Below are 18,085 nucleotides of genomic sequence, written 5' to 3'. Positions count from 1 at the left end.
AATGTGATGAAGGGCTTCCAAAGTCAACCCTTTCTTAATTAAAGGGTTGGGCGTGCTGCACGCTTCAAAAGCTGCTAGGTGAACAAAGTGTAAGACGATTATGTTATCTGGTGTAAAATTTTCCTGATTTGAATCTCGAAATCTATTTTAGACGTTCTTTTATCATTTTTTTTTTATCAGGGAATTTTATTTGGAATTTAACTTGCGGGATTCGTATCCCACCTTCTGAAAACATTTAAATTATCAAAATGAGAAACTCGAGCCTCTCGCAACCATAAATTAAAGCTGTGAATGTGACAAATTACTTGAATATTTTAAACAACAAATTAGGAGAAGTAGATCAACATGCCAAACGTTTGCGGACGTGCATCTTTTTAGTTCTCAAGTGAGAATTTACAACCTACAGGGTAATAAAATTGTCCTTCTTTTTCAAACGAGGCGGCCAGCCGGAGAGAAAACATTTTTCTCGAGATATAACCGATTACTTGCCGCTATTTATGCGTGTTAAGTGTCATCCGGCGTTAATTTTACGACTCCAACACACGTAATTAACTCGGCCTTTAAATTAAATAATTCCCGCCATGTCGCACGGGCCGGCGGGGAGAAGCCTCAGAGGCAACATTTGGCCCGGCCGGGCACCTAATTAAGCGTGAACTATACGACGAGTTAGTAGTTGATGTTGTTTTTCGGTCCGTTCACCCGCGTGTGTAAAAGTTTCAAACGCGGCCTCAAACTCTTGGAATCGCTCCAAACTATTGCTTTTATTTTTATGTGAGGCCTGCAGCTGAGTGAGAAAGAGAGAGAGAGAGAGAGAGAGAGAGAAAAATGCGCCGTAAAAAGTTGCCGCTGCCTTTTTGTTTCTGTCTGAATACAATCGTGTTCGAAATTTCCACGCCTCAATTACTACCGAGAGCAAAAAACAAATTCACTAAAACATTTTCGTCTATATACACGTGCTCAAATTTCGACTTTGGTGACGAAATTATATTCCGTGGTTTGCTAAAGGGCTTACCGAGGACACTGCTTCGAGTCTTAGGGGGAGAAGACGAGCGGGTAATAATCTGCATTGTGCCTGGCTTTTGTGTTGTCTGAAAAACAATGGCCCAAGGAAATCCCCTTATCTGGAATGCAAAGAGTTGTTTGTTCTCTTTTATTTTGCTGTTAAACTATTTGATAGTCTTCGAACGCCGTTCAGACGGCTATTTATTTTATTCAGCACGCCCGCTAAGCAACTGCGGCGGGGGGAGGAAGAAAAAGGGGCCTCTGCAGGGAGAAAAAGAGCGAAATCCTCGGCATGCTTTATTCCAGCAGCTTTTCAGCAGACGCGAGCTACGTGCTCGTGTGCAAGTTATGCAACCGGTTGAGCAGACGTGCTAAACAAAAAGACGAAACAAATCGCTGGCAGGCGCACTCTTCCTCCCCATATGTATGGTGGGGGTGGCTATTAGAACGGGGTTAACCCAACGTTAGGGGTAGTGCTAGAGATACGTTTTTTAAAAAAAATTTATGTTCAACCACATACACTGGAATTTTGTTATTTCATTCAAATAAAATAAATTTACTATTTAATTTAATTCGGTTAACATTAAAATCAATTAAATTTTATTTTGATTTCCAGCAGCACGCAGTTTTTTTTCAAAAGTACCGATTTTCTCGATTGAGGATATCTCCAAATGAATATAAATTTTTTGTTGAAATAAATCCAACTTAAGTGGCTTTAGTTTGTTTACGATTCTGCATATGTGAAGACATTCAAATTAATGTCATTGTTTAGAAAAAAAATAATAAATGGCTTCATAACTAATGAAAATGGGATCGTTATGTGGTTGGAAGCACAAGCGTATCTTTTTATTTTATGGATGGTAACAAATAAAAAATCTAACAAAACAATCTATGCCTTACCTGCTGTTAAATTTCCTGCACTGCCCTTTCCATTCCTATTGCGAGTCCCTTCTGTTACCACGCGCGCTGCTCTTATATATTTTATTGCAATATGGGTGTTTCATGGCTCGAGTTACAAATTATACACATGCTGGCTGCTAGGAGAGATAGAACTTGCTTTTCTCGCTCGTTGCTCGCTTGCTCGCTGCTCTATTGTTTGAAACGCCAGCACACAGCTTTTTCTCAAAGTTGCCTATCTGCTGCTGAGCCAGCGTGCAGAATAGAATAGAGCAGTCTAACTTTGCAGAACTTGCTTGCACTCTTCTCCTCCGTCGACTGGATGCCTCTTTTCACCTGTCACACGCCACTGATGCTCACTTTGCTCGCGTTATTCCCATTGAAAAGCAAATTCTTGACGGGCTCCATTTGCCAGAGAGGCCTGTCAGTGTTGCGCGGAAAAATTAATTTTGCTCTTAATGGGACATGGAGTGGTTCAGGGATTTGCGCAAAATGAAGAGACAGTGATGAAGAGAGAAGGAGCAGGAGTTGAAGCCAGGTGCACTGCCTAAAATTCAGAAAATCTCATTTTTAAATTTTCGGGGAAGTAAGTCAAGAAGCCGAGCTGCTTTTCTCCAGAAATTTGTCAGCCTCGCATTCATTCTTTTCACCCCGTCGACGTCGTCAACTGCCTTTTGAATTCCTTTCGGTTTTTAATCAAGGAGCATCCTTTCGCGTGGGAGTCGACGACTGAGTTGACTTGATCCACGTAAGGAGCACATTCTCTCTTATCGCAGAGTGAGCAAGCCGAGACGAGGGCTCAACTTTTCAAGCAAACCATTCGCCCCAAAACAAAACAAAATCTCCTCCTCCTGCTCCTCAGCAGAAGAACCATTTGAGAGTGTTCCTGTTTTCGGCAATGTCGTCGTCGCTGTTTCTCGTCTAGTTAGTAAATTACTCTGATAATTAGCATTCGCAGGCGGGCGTTTAATTGAATTTTCTTTGTTTGCTTGTACGCCCTTCCGCTCAGCAGCCAGGACAACGAAACCTCTTTTGCTGATAGAAGCAAATAATAACACAGTGAACCATTTTATGTAGCTTGCAAACCTGCAAGAGGCTGTGCGGACAAACATTGTTTCCGTGCTTTACGCCAGATAATATGTTTCGCTTGTCACAAACAGCTTTCAGTGACAAAAAGGCGTGTTAACAGCGACTTACGAACAATGAAGAAGCTATTTCGGACAAAGTTTGTGGCAATTAACTTTCTACATCACTTTATCACATATGGCAAAGTGGTAGAAAAACAAAATTAGCATTCAAGGAACAGGTTTAATTTGAAATTGATAAATGACATGCTTGCAATATCCACAGAAAACCCCGCTTTATTGAATATGAAAGTTGCTATTGAAAAGCCCGTTGAATGGCTTTGCCTTTTCGAGAGCGCACTTGATAAAAGCGGACACGTGAATACACAAGGTGATATTTTACCGTATTCAAACCTAACGATGGAAAATCAGCAAACGCAAAAATGTGCCTTGTGATTTCCAGAAACCCTATAAGTTTGAGACGAACACATACACACTCCACATTATACACACTTTGGGCTGCTGCGAGCAAAAAGGAAATAATAACGTGGGCGCGTTCGCTCGCACGTTTCCAACCCTGGACTACAAATTAAGCTGCTTAATGAACTTTTACATACTTATGTGGTATTTGCGTATAAGCAGCTTATCAAAACTGTTTCTGGCGTACATTCGCCAAGCGCAAACAGGCAGTACAGCGGCGCGCCGATGTGCGTGTGTGCCGGCGCCGCTGTCGTCGTTCGTGAGGCTTGCTTTCTCTCAGCACCCAGTCAAAGCAAATTACACTGCACCGCTGCCGCCGCCGAAGCACAAGAAATGTATTTAGTAAGTCTCGAAATTCCACGCCGCAAATTGCACTCCTCCGGGTGGGAGGGGATGACGGGGGAATTAAATAATGTTTTGATTAACTTAAAATGAGTTGCTCTAACAGCCCGAAAATTGCGTCTTCTAAGGAGATTCCCTCGAGTTGCTAAAAGCAGGTTTTGTGTCTCTCTGCACGTTGAATGCTTGCTGACGCCCAAAGCCTTTGGACCTACTTTCGCCTGCAAATGAGATTTGCCCCCAAGATACATGAGAGAAGACAGAAAAGCTAAAGAAAAACAAAAACTTTTTGCGGTTCCCAAGGGCATTAAATTCTAAAAAGTTTTTCAACAAACGGTCTTTTTATAAAGTAGTATATCATTTTCAATTGATTTTCGTATCGGCATGTGCTACTTTTAAATTCATTTATAGATTCAAAGTCTTGCTACTAAATATTTTAGATTTTCCTGGGTAGTCTAAATTGAGATTTTAAATAGATTATTCATATTATTACTTAATTAACAGTAGAATTTTTATATTTTATAGTTCTTTTCTCCTTTTTAATGTGTTTTTTAATTTGATCAAATAAGCAGTCAGATTGCGAGATTAAAATTCACCAATTTTCATCGCACTGTCGCTCACGTCTACAAGTACAGTTGATTTTATATGATCTGCTACGCAGATGATGTGCTTTTTGATAATTTTGAACGTAGCACTTGGCTCTTAATCGCACCATGAACGTGTTCGAATTTAACTCGGCCGCAGGCGGTGGTGGGATCCAACACCGCAATGTGGCCCAGTCTGCAGTACGTTTGTGTGTTTATAGCATGTGCATGTTCAATCAGATTGCTCAAGCATGGTGTGATGTGTCAATTATTTGGCCAGCATCTGCAGTGATTGCCACCGCCGCTGCCGCCAGCATTATTTACTCTTGTCCGTCACCGAACGGTCGGTCCAACCGACGGATGATTAATGCGCCGCTTGTTTATTGATGATAAAGCATGCCGCGCTTCTCTAAACACGGGGGCCACATAATTTATTCGGCCGATGCACACTCACACCCAACACGGCACCACTCGGACCCGATTTGTTTTCCGCTCCGGTTCACACACGAAAGTTGATTTATTCGGACGGAATTATTCGCTGCCACGAATGCTGCGTTTATAATTCGGATTTGTTGGTTTTGCCCAGCGAGCTAAGGGCTTTCTGTTGCGTGGAGGTGTTTTTATTTTGCAGTTTTGCCGGCTAAATGCTTGATTGATATCGTCAGAGGTAATTAGCATAATGCTGTGACTGCGCTTGACGTTTGTTCTGATAGCGCATATGCAAATTGGCCGCAAGAGGTTGAATTTCAGTTGACGTTTGGCTAAAATGTAGCACAACATTTGGTCCCTCAGCAGTACTGTTTGTTGCAGCTCTGGGATTTAAACTTCATGACATAACCTGTATTAACTCGAAAATCATTTTCAGGCGAAAATTGTTCAGCGACCGTTTGCTAAATTTCAAAACAGTAAATTTATAAGGTATTTTATGAGGGTAAAATGTATAATTCATGTACATGAGAATAAGCTTTAAAATGTTTTAAAAACGTGGAGGTCGAAAAATTATTCTATTTATTCAGCAAAAACGCTGATAATCAAATCAGAGAAGCGTTGGAATTTTCAAGAGAAACGGCCGCCGTGTTTACTAAATTAAGTATATGGATATATTGAGAAGATCCTTACCAGCTTCAACAGTAATGACGTCAATGTTCTGGCTGCTACCCTTCAAGGAGGAAACTTGAGACCAGAAAACGACATTCCGTTGGCTAACCTGATTGTTGGGTCTCTTTAGTTGTCAGAATTATTCCATGTGAGTAATATTGGTGCCAATAGGAAACAAATAAAGTAGCCGAACAATCATGGTCCTATTTCAATCATACCTTGCTCTCTCTCTCTCTCTCTCTCTCTCTCTCTCTCTCTCTCTCTCTCTCTCTCTCTTTTCAGCGCTTGTTCGCTACCGCGGGGACATTTCTAAAAATTCCAACTCAGACATTTATGGTGAAAAAATTTAAAACGTCAATGTTAAATTGCTTTCGTATGAAGGTGTTTACCAGAACTAGGGAATTTTCCTCTTATAATAGCGATTCGGCCTCCCTGACCATTTAAATCATGAAAGGGTAAGAGCGGTTAATGATGGTATACTCATCCTGTGCCAAATGCCAAATCTGCCTTCGTTAATGCGGCGTTTTCCTTCCCCGGAGGAACAAATTCGTGACTTTCCATTAGCTTCTGAAAACAGTCTGACTCGAGGGCTGTAAGCGCGGCAGTACCAACAAGAGATCCGAGCCACGGGAGTGACGGCGTGTAATGTAAATATTAGCCCGCGCGCATTTCGGCTTTGCCAATCCAGCTAATGGGCCGGTCTTTATGTTAATTAGCACTGGCGGATCTGTTCGGCGCGGCTTCCTGCTCTTGAGAGTTTGCTCGCTCGAGGCGGCAAGCCAGAGTTTAATAGAATAAGCAATTATTATCAGCTCACGACGACGACGGCAGCGGGAAGTTTGGCTTGAGCCAGACGGGCGCATCCCGGCCGCTTTCATTCATCATATGTCACGCGGCTGGCTGACATCATAAAGGAGACCATGAGAAATTGGCGCCGCGCGACGCCCTTTCAATAGAAAAGAGCAGCAGTGTCTGCCAGTGTCGCGCTCGCCAGCCTTGTTCTCTCTCTATACGTACGCGAAAAATGAAAGAAAGACGCTCTTCTTTTTAATAATGGCCTGAAAAATAACACCCTTCACCACGACGCGGTGAATGAGCGAATAAAAAGCGGCAGGCAGAAAAAGATGAGAGCAGAGCAGTGATTTGGTGCAAGTCGCAGCAGCAGCATGAAGAGGCTGTCAAACGGGCGTGATAAGATTTTAATGAAAATGTTCGCTGCCTTCCGAAAATTTTGACACGACCTCCACTCAATCAGCTCAAACCTCTCGTTTTTGTTAAAGCAAGATACTGCCACTGCTGCACGGCTGGTGCAGAAAAACGAGTAGCGTCTTCGTCTTGATTGAGAGCCGCTTCTTTTTACCCTTCAGGCGTCAAGTTGGCCGATGAAGCACTTAAGTCGGGCAACGACTCTGTTTTATTGTTGCGCTCATTCAATACCGCGCGCACGTTACATACTCCAACTCCGCCCAGCAGTAAATTTTATGCCATGTTTAGGGAAATAATCCATGTCGAAATACCACTCGCCGCAGAATGTTTTACATTCCGGCGCTGTTTGCGAGCCGACGAGCAATGGAAAAAAGAAAAATAGCAGCAGCAGGCACTCATCGCAACCACACGCTGCACCATAAAAGCAGGCTCGGTTTTGTTATCAGCCGACGTCGAGATGAAATTTTCATTGCGCGCACAGCTTGCCCACCGCGAAGAGAGAGAGAGAGGCAAGCTGCTGCTCTCTGTGTTATGTATGTTTGTGTATTCTAATAAGCGGCTAATGAGTTCGGCTATCAGGACCTCACGACTGTAAAACATACTCTGGTTGAATTAATTTTGCCAGCGCCGCGCACTTAACCGGGAAAACAAGTGGGTCTGAATCTGCGCTGATAAAAGCAGACGGCGCGTTATTTTGTGCCGACTGAAAATTAACACGGCCAGCCAAATGAGCGAGTGAGTGCAAAGGTGCGCTTACACGCTTATCTCGCGTCTGGCATCTTGAAATAATTAGAGCGCTAGCTAGCACATCCAAAGAGCAGTACTGCAAACTTCGTAATTACTTGGCTCCGACAATTTTCCCTACAACTATCTAATTGTCCAGATCAAATTTCAACGAGGGAGTAGTATAGATATTGCATGTATGGAAATTAAATTAAACTTTCGAACATGTTGTCGAATTTTTAAAAATCAATCCAAATTTCAATTATAACTGGAAACTTCTTGTTTTTAGAAGGAGACATTTCAGCGATGAAAATGATTAATATAGTCGGACTTGTGTGTCATCGTGGCTCATTGACCTAGACATGTGTAGGCCGCATATTATCACACTATTTATGGTGTAATGATTTACAAAATATGTCAAAACATTCCATTTGTTACCAGTTTTGCAAAAATATGATATTTTCTATTCAGTATAGCTTTACAGAAAAATTGTGAAAATCCTTTTTACTTTTACTTGAAATGCCATCTAAAATATGGAAAAAGCTAACAAATTCCCAGGTTTGTCTTAAATTTTTGAGAAAATCAACTAAAAAGCTTGCACGCTTAATAAGCGGCGAGCACTTTTTTATATCGGATTTCATGGTTTATTTTGCCAGAAGGGAAATTTAGCTCATAATTCACACACCATTGGATATATCGTGACGAGAGGGATCGAAATCAAGCGAAAAATCGTTCACAACTTGTTTAATACATTGCATATTGCGATAAATTGTACAAAATTAACTGTTCCTTGGTCCTGAATTCATTATGCACATTGTAGAAACTAACTGTTGCTAAATTTCGCCAACTTAATAGCCTCAATGACCTACTAACTTGATAAAGTCAATAATACAAAATGTTCTTGATTGTTGGCCTGTACTTTAATTGTCTATCACTGAGTATGATTTTCTTTTGTATTGCGGGATTACTTCGGAGTTATGAAAAGTTCACACCACGCGGACCATCTCTCGAGTCTAATTTATTAAGTCGATGCTCGATCGGCGCGCTGGCCTGAAAGAGTTATTGCGCGCGAGTAATCTCTTTATCCGCGACGAGAGTTAGAGAGTGCTGGAAACACAAACACGCTGCCGCTTTCACGCTGCAAAAGTTTTGATTCATGCGGATTATGAAATATGACAACACTTATTGGATTATCCGGGCGCGCATGATGCATGGCCCGTTTGCTGTAAGCAAGGCTAGGCTTAATTTTATAGCTGTAGAATTTGTGCAGCGACGAGAGAGGGAAAAAGTTTCCGGCAAAATTTCTCTGTCGGGTGGCAGTTAAAGTTGATGGCGGAGTTTGTTATTCGCGCGCCGAAGAGGCCGGTGATGAATGCAAAAAAGCGAAATTTGCGCCGTCTCAGCGGAAAAGCAGCCTATCGATAGGGCGCAAATTCCGGCCAAGTGGCTTCCGCGCATAATTCCGAGCCGGCAGATTATTTTCGCGGCGAAAATTTATTCCCACTCCCTCGCGCCGGTGGATATAATTTATTTTTTCACGTGCTAGGCCCGAAATGAAAAATTTTGCCAGCTAAAAGTATTACGCTACTCAAAGTTTCTACATTCTGCCTTCCATCTATGTTTCTTCGGCCCTGGGGATGCATTTATTATCTGGCGGGAAAAAGTTTTCTCGGCTGGCGGCGGCGGTGGCAACCTAGCGGCTTCGCTTTTCTAGCCGCCCTCCACTTTCGGCACGCATATTTTCCCAGCAAGTTTCATTTCGCCCGCCGCTACAATTACTTAAGAAAAACCCGGCGCGTGAGAAAATGGACCGTAAGTGGAGAAATCTAAAGAACAGTCAGCCGCGCGTGTATGTGCCGCTGCTGGTGCCGCCCGCGCGACTATTTATTACCCAAGCAGTTGCTGCGAATGGGCCCTTTTTTAACAACCTGCTCCCTTCGCAGCGCGTGCACGCCAGTTGGAATGAAATTTTTTTAAAGCCCCTCTTTGCGTCGGTGGCGGAGCAAAAGTAATTTTACACGCCGCTCATTAATTTGGTCGCGCGCGGCCAGCGCAGAATAAGAGAAAGAGACCTAGTGCCGCACGTTTGGTTAATCGCTCTCTCGCACTCCAACTGTTGAAATCCTCTCTTCCGCGGGCGAACTTCAACAGCGACTTTGCCCAGAATGTGCGTTGCGGATAATAAAGGACTAGGCGAGTAAAAAGTTTCTAATTGTTGCAAAGTGAAGGCTCCAGCACAGTCAGCACACTTTGCTTCGTTTCCCAATCCAACGGAGGCAATTTGTGGAATTGAGCTATGCAACAACTGCAACCGCTGGAAATATAAACAAATACTCCTCCATATGCATATTTGTGCATGCATGCACTTTCAAACCAGAAGCAAAAACAACAAAGCGAAACACGCCCGCCCCCTTTGTGCTCGTGCGGTTTGCAAGTTGTGCAAATAGTAAGTGCAATTACTTTTGATTAAATTTCTGTGATGAAGTTTGCACAATATTGCTGCCGGCTGAGCAAACTCTTGACCCGAAGGCACCGCCACACTGCTGCTCACTCGGCTGGGGGAAAACGCCGAGCCGAGTCGAGGTGCGTTTCCTACTTGTGTATAACAAACTCTTCAAACACAAATCCGGCCTCACCGACCGGCTGTGAGCGCCGAGCATTGTATGTGCAGTGTGCAGGAAGGCGAATTCAGAGCGAATATCTCGCGGCGTCGGCTTTGCCCTTCTTATAAATTTATTCCAACTCAAACTTCATTATAAGAGTACACTACGTACCTTGCGGAGGCGCAGACCCTATTTTTTGCTCGACGCCGCTTTTTTTATTGTTTTCTCCCAAATCACATGACGCCGAGTAAGTCGGCTGAAATTAAAAGCAGGGAAACGTCTTAGGAATAAAATCCCGGTCTTAAAACCATTCTTTTTCGCTGTTGGTGACTAAGCAAACACTGCGCGTTGCAGCTTCTTTCCCTGGGGCGCAGCAAGCGCCGGCTTGCTAATTTTATTTTTTTCTGTGCGCTTGCTCGCTCGTCGAACAACAGACTCGGATCTCCATTATTTTAATTTGGCCTGACAGGCATCGAAAGAGACGTCGGCGGTAGCTCCACCGCCGCCACACTACTTTTAGCGTGGATTAAGTCGATATTGTTTCGCAACAACACGCTCAACCTTTGGGATTCTAAAGATAAAATCCGCGGCAGACAGGCCGAGAAGAAGATAGAAGATCGAGAACAGACGAAAAGAGAAAGGCTAACAGGATTCAAACCGAATCACCAGCACATGTGCTCAATAAGCGAAACTAACGAATGGACCGGCTGTCTCGTCGGCACAGGGGCCTCTCTGAATATGCCCTATGCCCTTTGAAGTGACTTTTCTTTGGTTTGGCTGGAGTGATTGATCAATGCAAACTAAAATTGAATCCTATTCGAATAGAAAGAACATGCGATGGGAATTCAGTTCAAAGCAGAAGATTTTGTAGAAATTATCCTAGAAAAGATTTATAAAAAAATCACAGTAATATTAGTATAGAGAGAACATGGTAAAAGATAAAACTAGGATGAAGTTTGTGGAGGTCAAAATTAAAAAAAAGTACAATCGAAGTGTTGACTCGAAGTGTTGTAACTTTTGAAATATTGAGAAATTACTCCTAAGTGTAGAGCTGACTATACCCTGTTTCCCCTCCCTGTTTTTTAAAGTTGCAGATTAGCTTTGTTTTGGCTCATATTCAGCCTTAAAATCACGACTGAGCTTACAGATCGACTCGACGAACAAGTGTTCTAATTTTCCGTCGATTTCATTAGAAGAAATTAGTAAGTCCATCTTTAATTTCTTTTTCATAATCTTCCTTTTTATCTATTTGATTTTCCTAACGGAACAGCTCCGTTATTTTAGTTAATTTAATAATTTCAAATAAATCAACTTTATTGAGCATCTTTTATTCTCAATCAAAATAAGTGAACAGATATGCATCTTTAACAATTAACTAAAGAGGAGCAGTTAAATTTCCCAATAGCGATCGCAGTACTTGAGTTTCAGGGCAATTTCCAGTTTATGTTGTTTTGCAACGGAGCTTAACCCTTTTTACGCTGCTATCTCTCTCTCCACTCTTCCGTCGATTTAACCCTGTTTAATAGGTTCTAATGCACACAAGTCTAACTAAACCCTATTGTATGTCTCTCTAGAGGCATTAGAAGAGCGCTGGAGCATCTTGTTAGCAGAAAAAGCAGCTTCGTCGGAATTTTTACTCAGCCGGAAGGAAATTTCCGTACCAACAAGCGCACCTATATAGCCTCCTCTCGGAGTGAATTCCAACCTTGATGCATACCGGTCCTCTCTCTCTCCCTCTCGCTCTCTCTCGCGCTCTATCTCGGTCTAAAAAGGCAGGCTGCACACACTCACACAACGGGACAAACTGCACAAATGCGGAGAATCTGAGCGGAACGCGCTAGGAGTGATAAAATAAAGAGCCGGCAAGATGTCTGCTGGTGTAGTTTTAACTGTTTCGCGCCGCTTCTCCCAACTTTTATTAATGTCCTGGCCATTAGGCGTCTTGGGCCGCTAATGCCAGCCGGCCGCTTTTACTGCCTCGAGACGGCAATACGGCAGCCGCAATCGCAGGCAGGCAACCCTGCCTACTTCCACGCTATAATGTTGCAGTTGTCGCCTGACCTGCATAGATGGTCTCTCGGAGCCAATTAGCTGCTCCGAAACGGCACGTCCGCCTTTTCTAATTGCAAACTTTGCTGCTGCAGTTGTCTTTCTTGCCACCACTCGTCGGATAATCCTGTTTTTTCTTCTGATGCCGTTTTTGCGAACCGCAGCCAAAAGATGCATCGCGCTTTTAAGGGCCCCGGTGGGATATATGCCGCGCGAAATGGCACTTTTTACGAGTCAACTTGGCACACGGGCGCCTGCCTCCATTGTGGATAGCCTTTGTGGTCGGTGTGAAATTTTACTGCCCGACTGCCACACAGTGCCATTTTATTGTTAAAGCGAGTATGTTGTTTTAAAATTGGTGTGTCTCTAAACTATTGATAATGTGCTCAAGTGACTGAACCAGTATAACTTCTTTGACCTGCTTTCATACATTTAACATGAGATGTACAATTGGGTCAGTGCCGTTAACCAGAAGTTCTAATTATTACGGAAAGTTTGAGCAAAGATCCTGACCGTACATGCAGAACTCAACTGACTTTGGTTAAAATGTTATTATTCATTTTAATTAAATGAAATGATTTAAAACTGACTATTCCTATTCATATGTTGCAGGAATATGAACAACAGATGTGTCGAGATGTTGGACCAGCCAGACCCAGACGCGATCAAGATGTTCGTCGGCCAAATCCCTCGTAGCATGGACGAGGAGAAGTTGCGCCAGATGTTTGAAGAGTTCGGCAAAGTGCATCAAATCAACGTGCTGCGGGACAAAGTCACCAGCCAGAGCAAAGGTAGGTCGCAGCCGTGCTGTCTGCAGATCAATCCTGCCCGCGTTTATTTCGAGCTCCCGGGGCTCTGTCCATTAACAGGCCGGTATCGTGAAATATAACTCAATCAGCCGGCACCAAATGGAAATCCCGTGTTCCAAAGTTTGGCGGGCGTATACCGTTGAGACACTCGTCATACATCATCGGCTGCTGCTGAAATGTATTTTGCCCTCACCGCATTCACCTGTCCGCAGCAGCAATAGACCATATCTATAACAATGCTCTGCTCGTCTGCGAGAGCGAACAAACAAACTTTGGTCGCGCTGCGCACGGCGGAGAGCCCAAGCCAAATTTCGCACAGCCAACGCGCAACTTGTCCTTCTCCGATGATATATCTTTCCAGCACGGGAAAAATATTATCGAACTTTTTGTTACACACGGTGCGTCAAGTCGGGAACGCCTTTGAAGCGGGCAAAACCAAAAGCATTCCATATCGTTCAAAATCAGTTTATCTTTATGTTTTTCAGCAGGCAAACTAGGATCAATCTTCTATCAATCAATTTGTCGCCAAAAAGATTCGTAAGGCTTACAAAATTTTGAAAGGGTAAAATAATTTTTTAAATGGAACTTGTATTTTTATCAAATTGTATGGACAGCATATTAGCTTACTTAACAAATTCCCCCTTTCGATTTCATATTAAGTTCCTATAGCTTTCTCTGCTCGATTTCTTAGAAAAACTATCGTTGGCATTGTGCAAGTAGCTAGAAGCCACCGACAACCAAACAAAGAAATCGAATTAAATGTTCTGAGTGTATGGCCTGTTTATCGGAGTTGGCTCTGTGAGCAAAGGGTGCGCGCGTACGTGTGTGTGCGTTTGGATCGTTTCGAAACTTTCATAATATAAGGTAGCGCCAGATATATTATTATAACAGTTCGACGCGGTTCTTTCTGCCTTATTCTTTTCGTTCTGGCCGCGCTTCTTTCTTTGGCACCTCTCTCCGCTTTTGTGCCAACTTTTGGCAATGATTGAATGAAGTTAATAAAGCAATTTCGCCCAAGTCGCGTAACAACAAAACACGCACTTCCAGAGATGCAGTTTGCCTACTTTTTTCGCTCGCTGCCATAGCCAATCGAGGGAACGTGTCGAATTTTTATTTCCCAACTTTGCAGCTCCCTTTTCGCTCGTTCGCCCGCCTGCCCGCTCGCGCGCACGCAAATTGAAGTCGCTTGAGGAAGTGTACACGCGGCGGTTCGGTTTTTCTGCACCGTCTTTCCGACCCACAACTTGGGCTCTCTCCTCGCTTTGGAAATCAATTTTGCATAGCTTACGATCGCCTTGCCGCTTCGTGGCATTTATTGAGAAAACTTTTTGCGCCGCGCAAATGGAGCGAAGCAATTTGCCTACTGAATCCACGCAGCCAGAATTGAAAATGGAATAAATTGCTTGCACTCAACGCTAAGCAAATATTTTTGTCACGGGCGCCCAACTTTTATTTATAAAACAGCTGCTTTGCGATTATTGTGCCGTTTTTACAGCGTGGGAGAAGAGTGCTGAATTTCAATGAGCTGTAACCCTTTCACCTAAGTGACGCGTTTTGTGCTGCTGATTGAGCAGCCGCGAAACAGATGTTCAGCTGACGCAAAACGAGTCGATTTTCGTCCATAACTATTTTTACATTTTGCTCCCCCGTGTACGGAGGCTGAATGCGGTTATTCCAAAATAGAGCTTTGCCCTGCTGTGTTTACGATTTGCGCAACATCCTTCGTGTGCCCTGCTGGTGCACATGCGGTGGGCGACCAACTAGGCGAGCAGTGCATGCAGCGCGAGCGGTCCATTGAAACAAAACTATTTGTGAACTGTGCGGCGCGTGCCTTCGCGGACAATGAAATCTCAAAACCAAAACTACAAACACGCACGCGCTGCCAGCCAGAAACGACGACGACAAGGGGCATTATTACTGTTGTAATTTTTCCGGCTGGCTGAATAGCAAGCAGCTGGGCCAAAGTTGCGCGAAGCCGTGCTTGCTAGCAGAGTTGGAACGAATTCATAACTCCACCGCTATTATTGTCTCCGCAATTTATGTATACGTGTCGTGCAAGTGGAAGCGGAGAAACTATGCCGGCTGGCGTCTCGTTGCGGTCGACACATTTTCAGCAAGTAATCGGCGGACAAAGTTTGCATTTCAAACTTCTTGCGGCCGAGGCAAGAGGGGCCCGGCGACGCTGCTTTTGGTCATAGACGACACGATTATGACATTACACGGGCTGACAGTTTCTGTTTTCTGTGTGTGAGTGTGCGGCCCGAGCATTCATTGTCTTGTCTGTGGCCCCTGACGACGCGGACACGCCGCGCGCGCGACCCTACCGAGAATAGACTCGTGACGAGCCTCACCACCCACCGCCAGTCGCTTGTCTTATCAACCTGCCATAAATATTCCATTAAGCACGCTCGTCTGTTTATCTAAGCGGTCACGAAAATAATCGGCATCGACTTGCCCCAGGCTAAATTGTGCTTTCTGCCAGCTGAAGCAGAATCAACGAGGGTCACCTTTTTGGTAAAGGCTTCTTGATTTGCCTCTCGATAAAAATTGAGAATTGGAAGAAACCACCGGCACAAATATAAAAAATATTTTAATATTTATTGCCAAAACTTCGATTAGTTTTTAGACAGTGTTTCAGTCGGAGTCCGGATAATCAACTTGTATACTTATTCCAAGAGCCTCTACAACCTCTATAAAACTATCACTCCCTTTAGTAGAAAATAGATTTTAGTTTTTATTCACATTTTTCCACGAAAATTATGTCAAGAAATAATTAATGATAACAGTAAAATCAATTGTTAAAATATTATTTGTTTAGCTTTTCTTGTAAAGCACGATGCTTTTATTACGATTGCTAGCAATTTGATGAAATAGAAACCTAATTTTTGGCACGTTTGCTCTCCAAACTTGGGCATTAACGCAAGGAACTAATCAATTTTTGGTTCGAATTTTTGGATCCCTTTATTTTTGAAAGTATTGTTAGCAAGAATTAAGAATATTTTTTTGTGACGCTTTCTATATATGTTTGTTTATTCTCACATTTAGTCATAATACATTATACATATGTAGTATCACATCTTTTAGGAAATTTTACAAATGTTAAAATTTTATGGAAAAAAAGAGAGTGACAACCCCCAGATTTGGATGTGAGAGATAATTGGAACGCAACTGATTATTCACTTGAGAAGAAATGTGAGAACTCCTACTTTAAATTTGGCTACGTTCATTAGATTATAGCTACTTAACGGGAAAAGCCTTTCAGCTCTTCAAAGGATAGCTCAGTTCTAGAAACTGACGATTATGGTGAAGTGCGTCTTCCACAGGGAGATCTTAAGTTTGCGTTGAAAGCTTACTGTGTATGCAGGAAATGTTAACAAACACAATTCACTGAATCACTTTTGTTTGTCATTCTTCTGCAACTTTCAGTAAGTGTTTTAAACGCCATCAACATTAATGAAGTCGGACATCGTGCTGGATCAGCAAAAACGTAGAACTTTGAATGCAAACACATTTCAAAGCTTACGCAGACACCCACTAAAATGCCTTTAGAGACTAACTCAAACATCTTTTTGTTGTCTTGCTGGAAAAGGCCTTTTCCGTTTTTCCAACTGCGGAGGGAAGTGCAACATGCGAGATTTCGTCCTGAAAGTTTAATGCCCATGGTAATGGGACGAATTTTTAATCCCGAAATGGAGGGCTTTTTGTGCCGAGTTAAAAGGACCGCAGAGCAAGCTTGCCTAGCGTCGTCGCTCGCTCATCGTCCGCTTTGATCCCGTCGCTGAAAACACACAGACTCGGGACGCGACGTGACGTGGTCGTAACGCGGAGCATCAATTTTTCACTGTCCCCCACCAGATCGCACGCGAAGGAAATTTCGGATGCGAGCACAGAGTGAGTTTGTGTGCAAAGGAGGCAAACGACATTAGAGGCGCGCGTTTAAAATCAATACGCCGCTCACCTTGAGTGTGTGTAGTGTAGTATAGGAGAGCTGGGGAAAAAGAGCAAAAAGCATTACGCTCTCCGACAAAATGCAAATGGCACTTTTATGTATCGGGGAAATGTCATCGCCGAAAGAGATGCAGCTCGCTTCCTCCGTCTGCATTTCAACGCCTATTTCGTATTCATGCAGATATTGGCCTACTCTCGTCGTAAAAAGTAACGCGCGCGCGGATGCTGTTTGTGTGTGTTATTATTGGCAAGCAAACACGCCGCCCATACACAAACATCGCGCTCGCGGTCGGTTTTTGCTCTCTGGCTCTGCTGTTGCATCGAGAATTTGCACTGGCTGTCTGGCTGGGCGCGCGCAAACAGGTTTTCCCTCTTATTTGCGCACCCAGAGGCTGGATTCGCTTCTTTTGAGACGGAAGCCAGTGCGCTTAGGACTCACTTCAAATGCGAGCACCGTCATGAAAGTTTTAATTGGAAAACTTGCCCCCCGTGAGCTCGAGGAGATTAATTGTGAAAATAAACAGGCACTAGCTATAGGAATTGCAAAAAATATTGCTTTGTTTCCGGCATTAAGGAATAAATTACTTTTAGCTGTCGTTAAGGATCAACCATGATTATTGCTGGTACTTTTCCGTTCTTTCTAATCGACTCTTGAATAATTTTCTTAATATGAATTAAAAGAATTAAAAAAATCTTAGCTTGAATTAATGTATGGGATGGAATCTGTGTATTTTAATCAAATTTATCTCCATCGATGATATTGATTTTATTCAATGAGGTAATCTGCCTTAAAGATTAATTCAATTCGCTTTAATACAAGAATATAATTGAACTCCTTCAAGACCATGCTCTGTTTGTTCAATCAGTCAGTAAGCTTGCAAGTATCCTTACATTCGATCTGCTATTGATTCTACTGCTATACACTAGTTATTCCGCACCACAAAACTGAAAGAAGCGTAGTCATCGAGCTACTCTTGCCGGCAGTATACGTGGTATTACCTGCACTCGTGACCATTACTGCTCGATATTACTTGGTGCTCGTGCAAAAAAATTCCCGTATACTTGGCTCTCCGTGTCGTTGAGTGAGCCTTGGCTCTCGATTTGAAACAATAAATAAAGGAGTGAGCGTAATGCTGTTTGTCTGCGGCTCAACTAGAGCAAAACATCAAAGTTTATATGTGCAGAAGCAGTTACAGCACCGCTAATACACTCTGCAGAGACGCCGGCGCTGGATGTATGGTTGCTGCCGCTGCCAGTTTCTTGCTCGGCGCTAAATTGTGAAT

General features: G+C 43.2%; 1 protein-coding gene across 15 annotated transcripts in view; it reads left to right on the top strand.

Annotated features, from left to right (window-relative positions):
- Nucleotides 1-18,085, top strand: part of LOC135939593 (CUGBP Elav-like family member 2) — a 234,644-nt gene that overhangs the window by 104,128 nt on the left and 112,431 nt on the right. For all 15 annotated transcript variants that reach the window (XM_065484656.1, XM_065484420.1, XM_065484502.1 and 12 more), the window contains one exon: nucleotides 12,658-12,836. In XM_065484656.1, the coding sequence (XP_065340728.1) occupies nucleotides 12,658-12,836 (179 nt within the window). The remainder of the gene's footprint in view (nucleotides 1-12,657; nucleotides 12,837-18,085) is intronic.

This window comes from Cloeon dipterum, chromosome 1, assembly GCF_949628265.1.
Source record: "Cloeon dipterum chromosome 1, ieCloDipt1.1, whole genome shotgun sequence".
NCBI lineage: Eukaryota > Metazoa > Arthropoda > Insecta > Ephemeroptera > Baetidae > Cloeon > Cloeon dipterum.
This window is presented reverse-complemented; position numbering and strand designations above follow the sequence as displayed.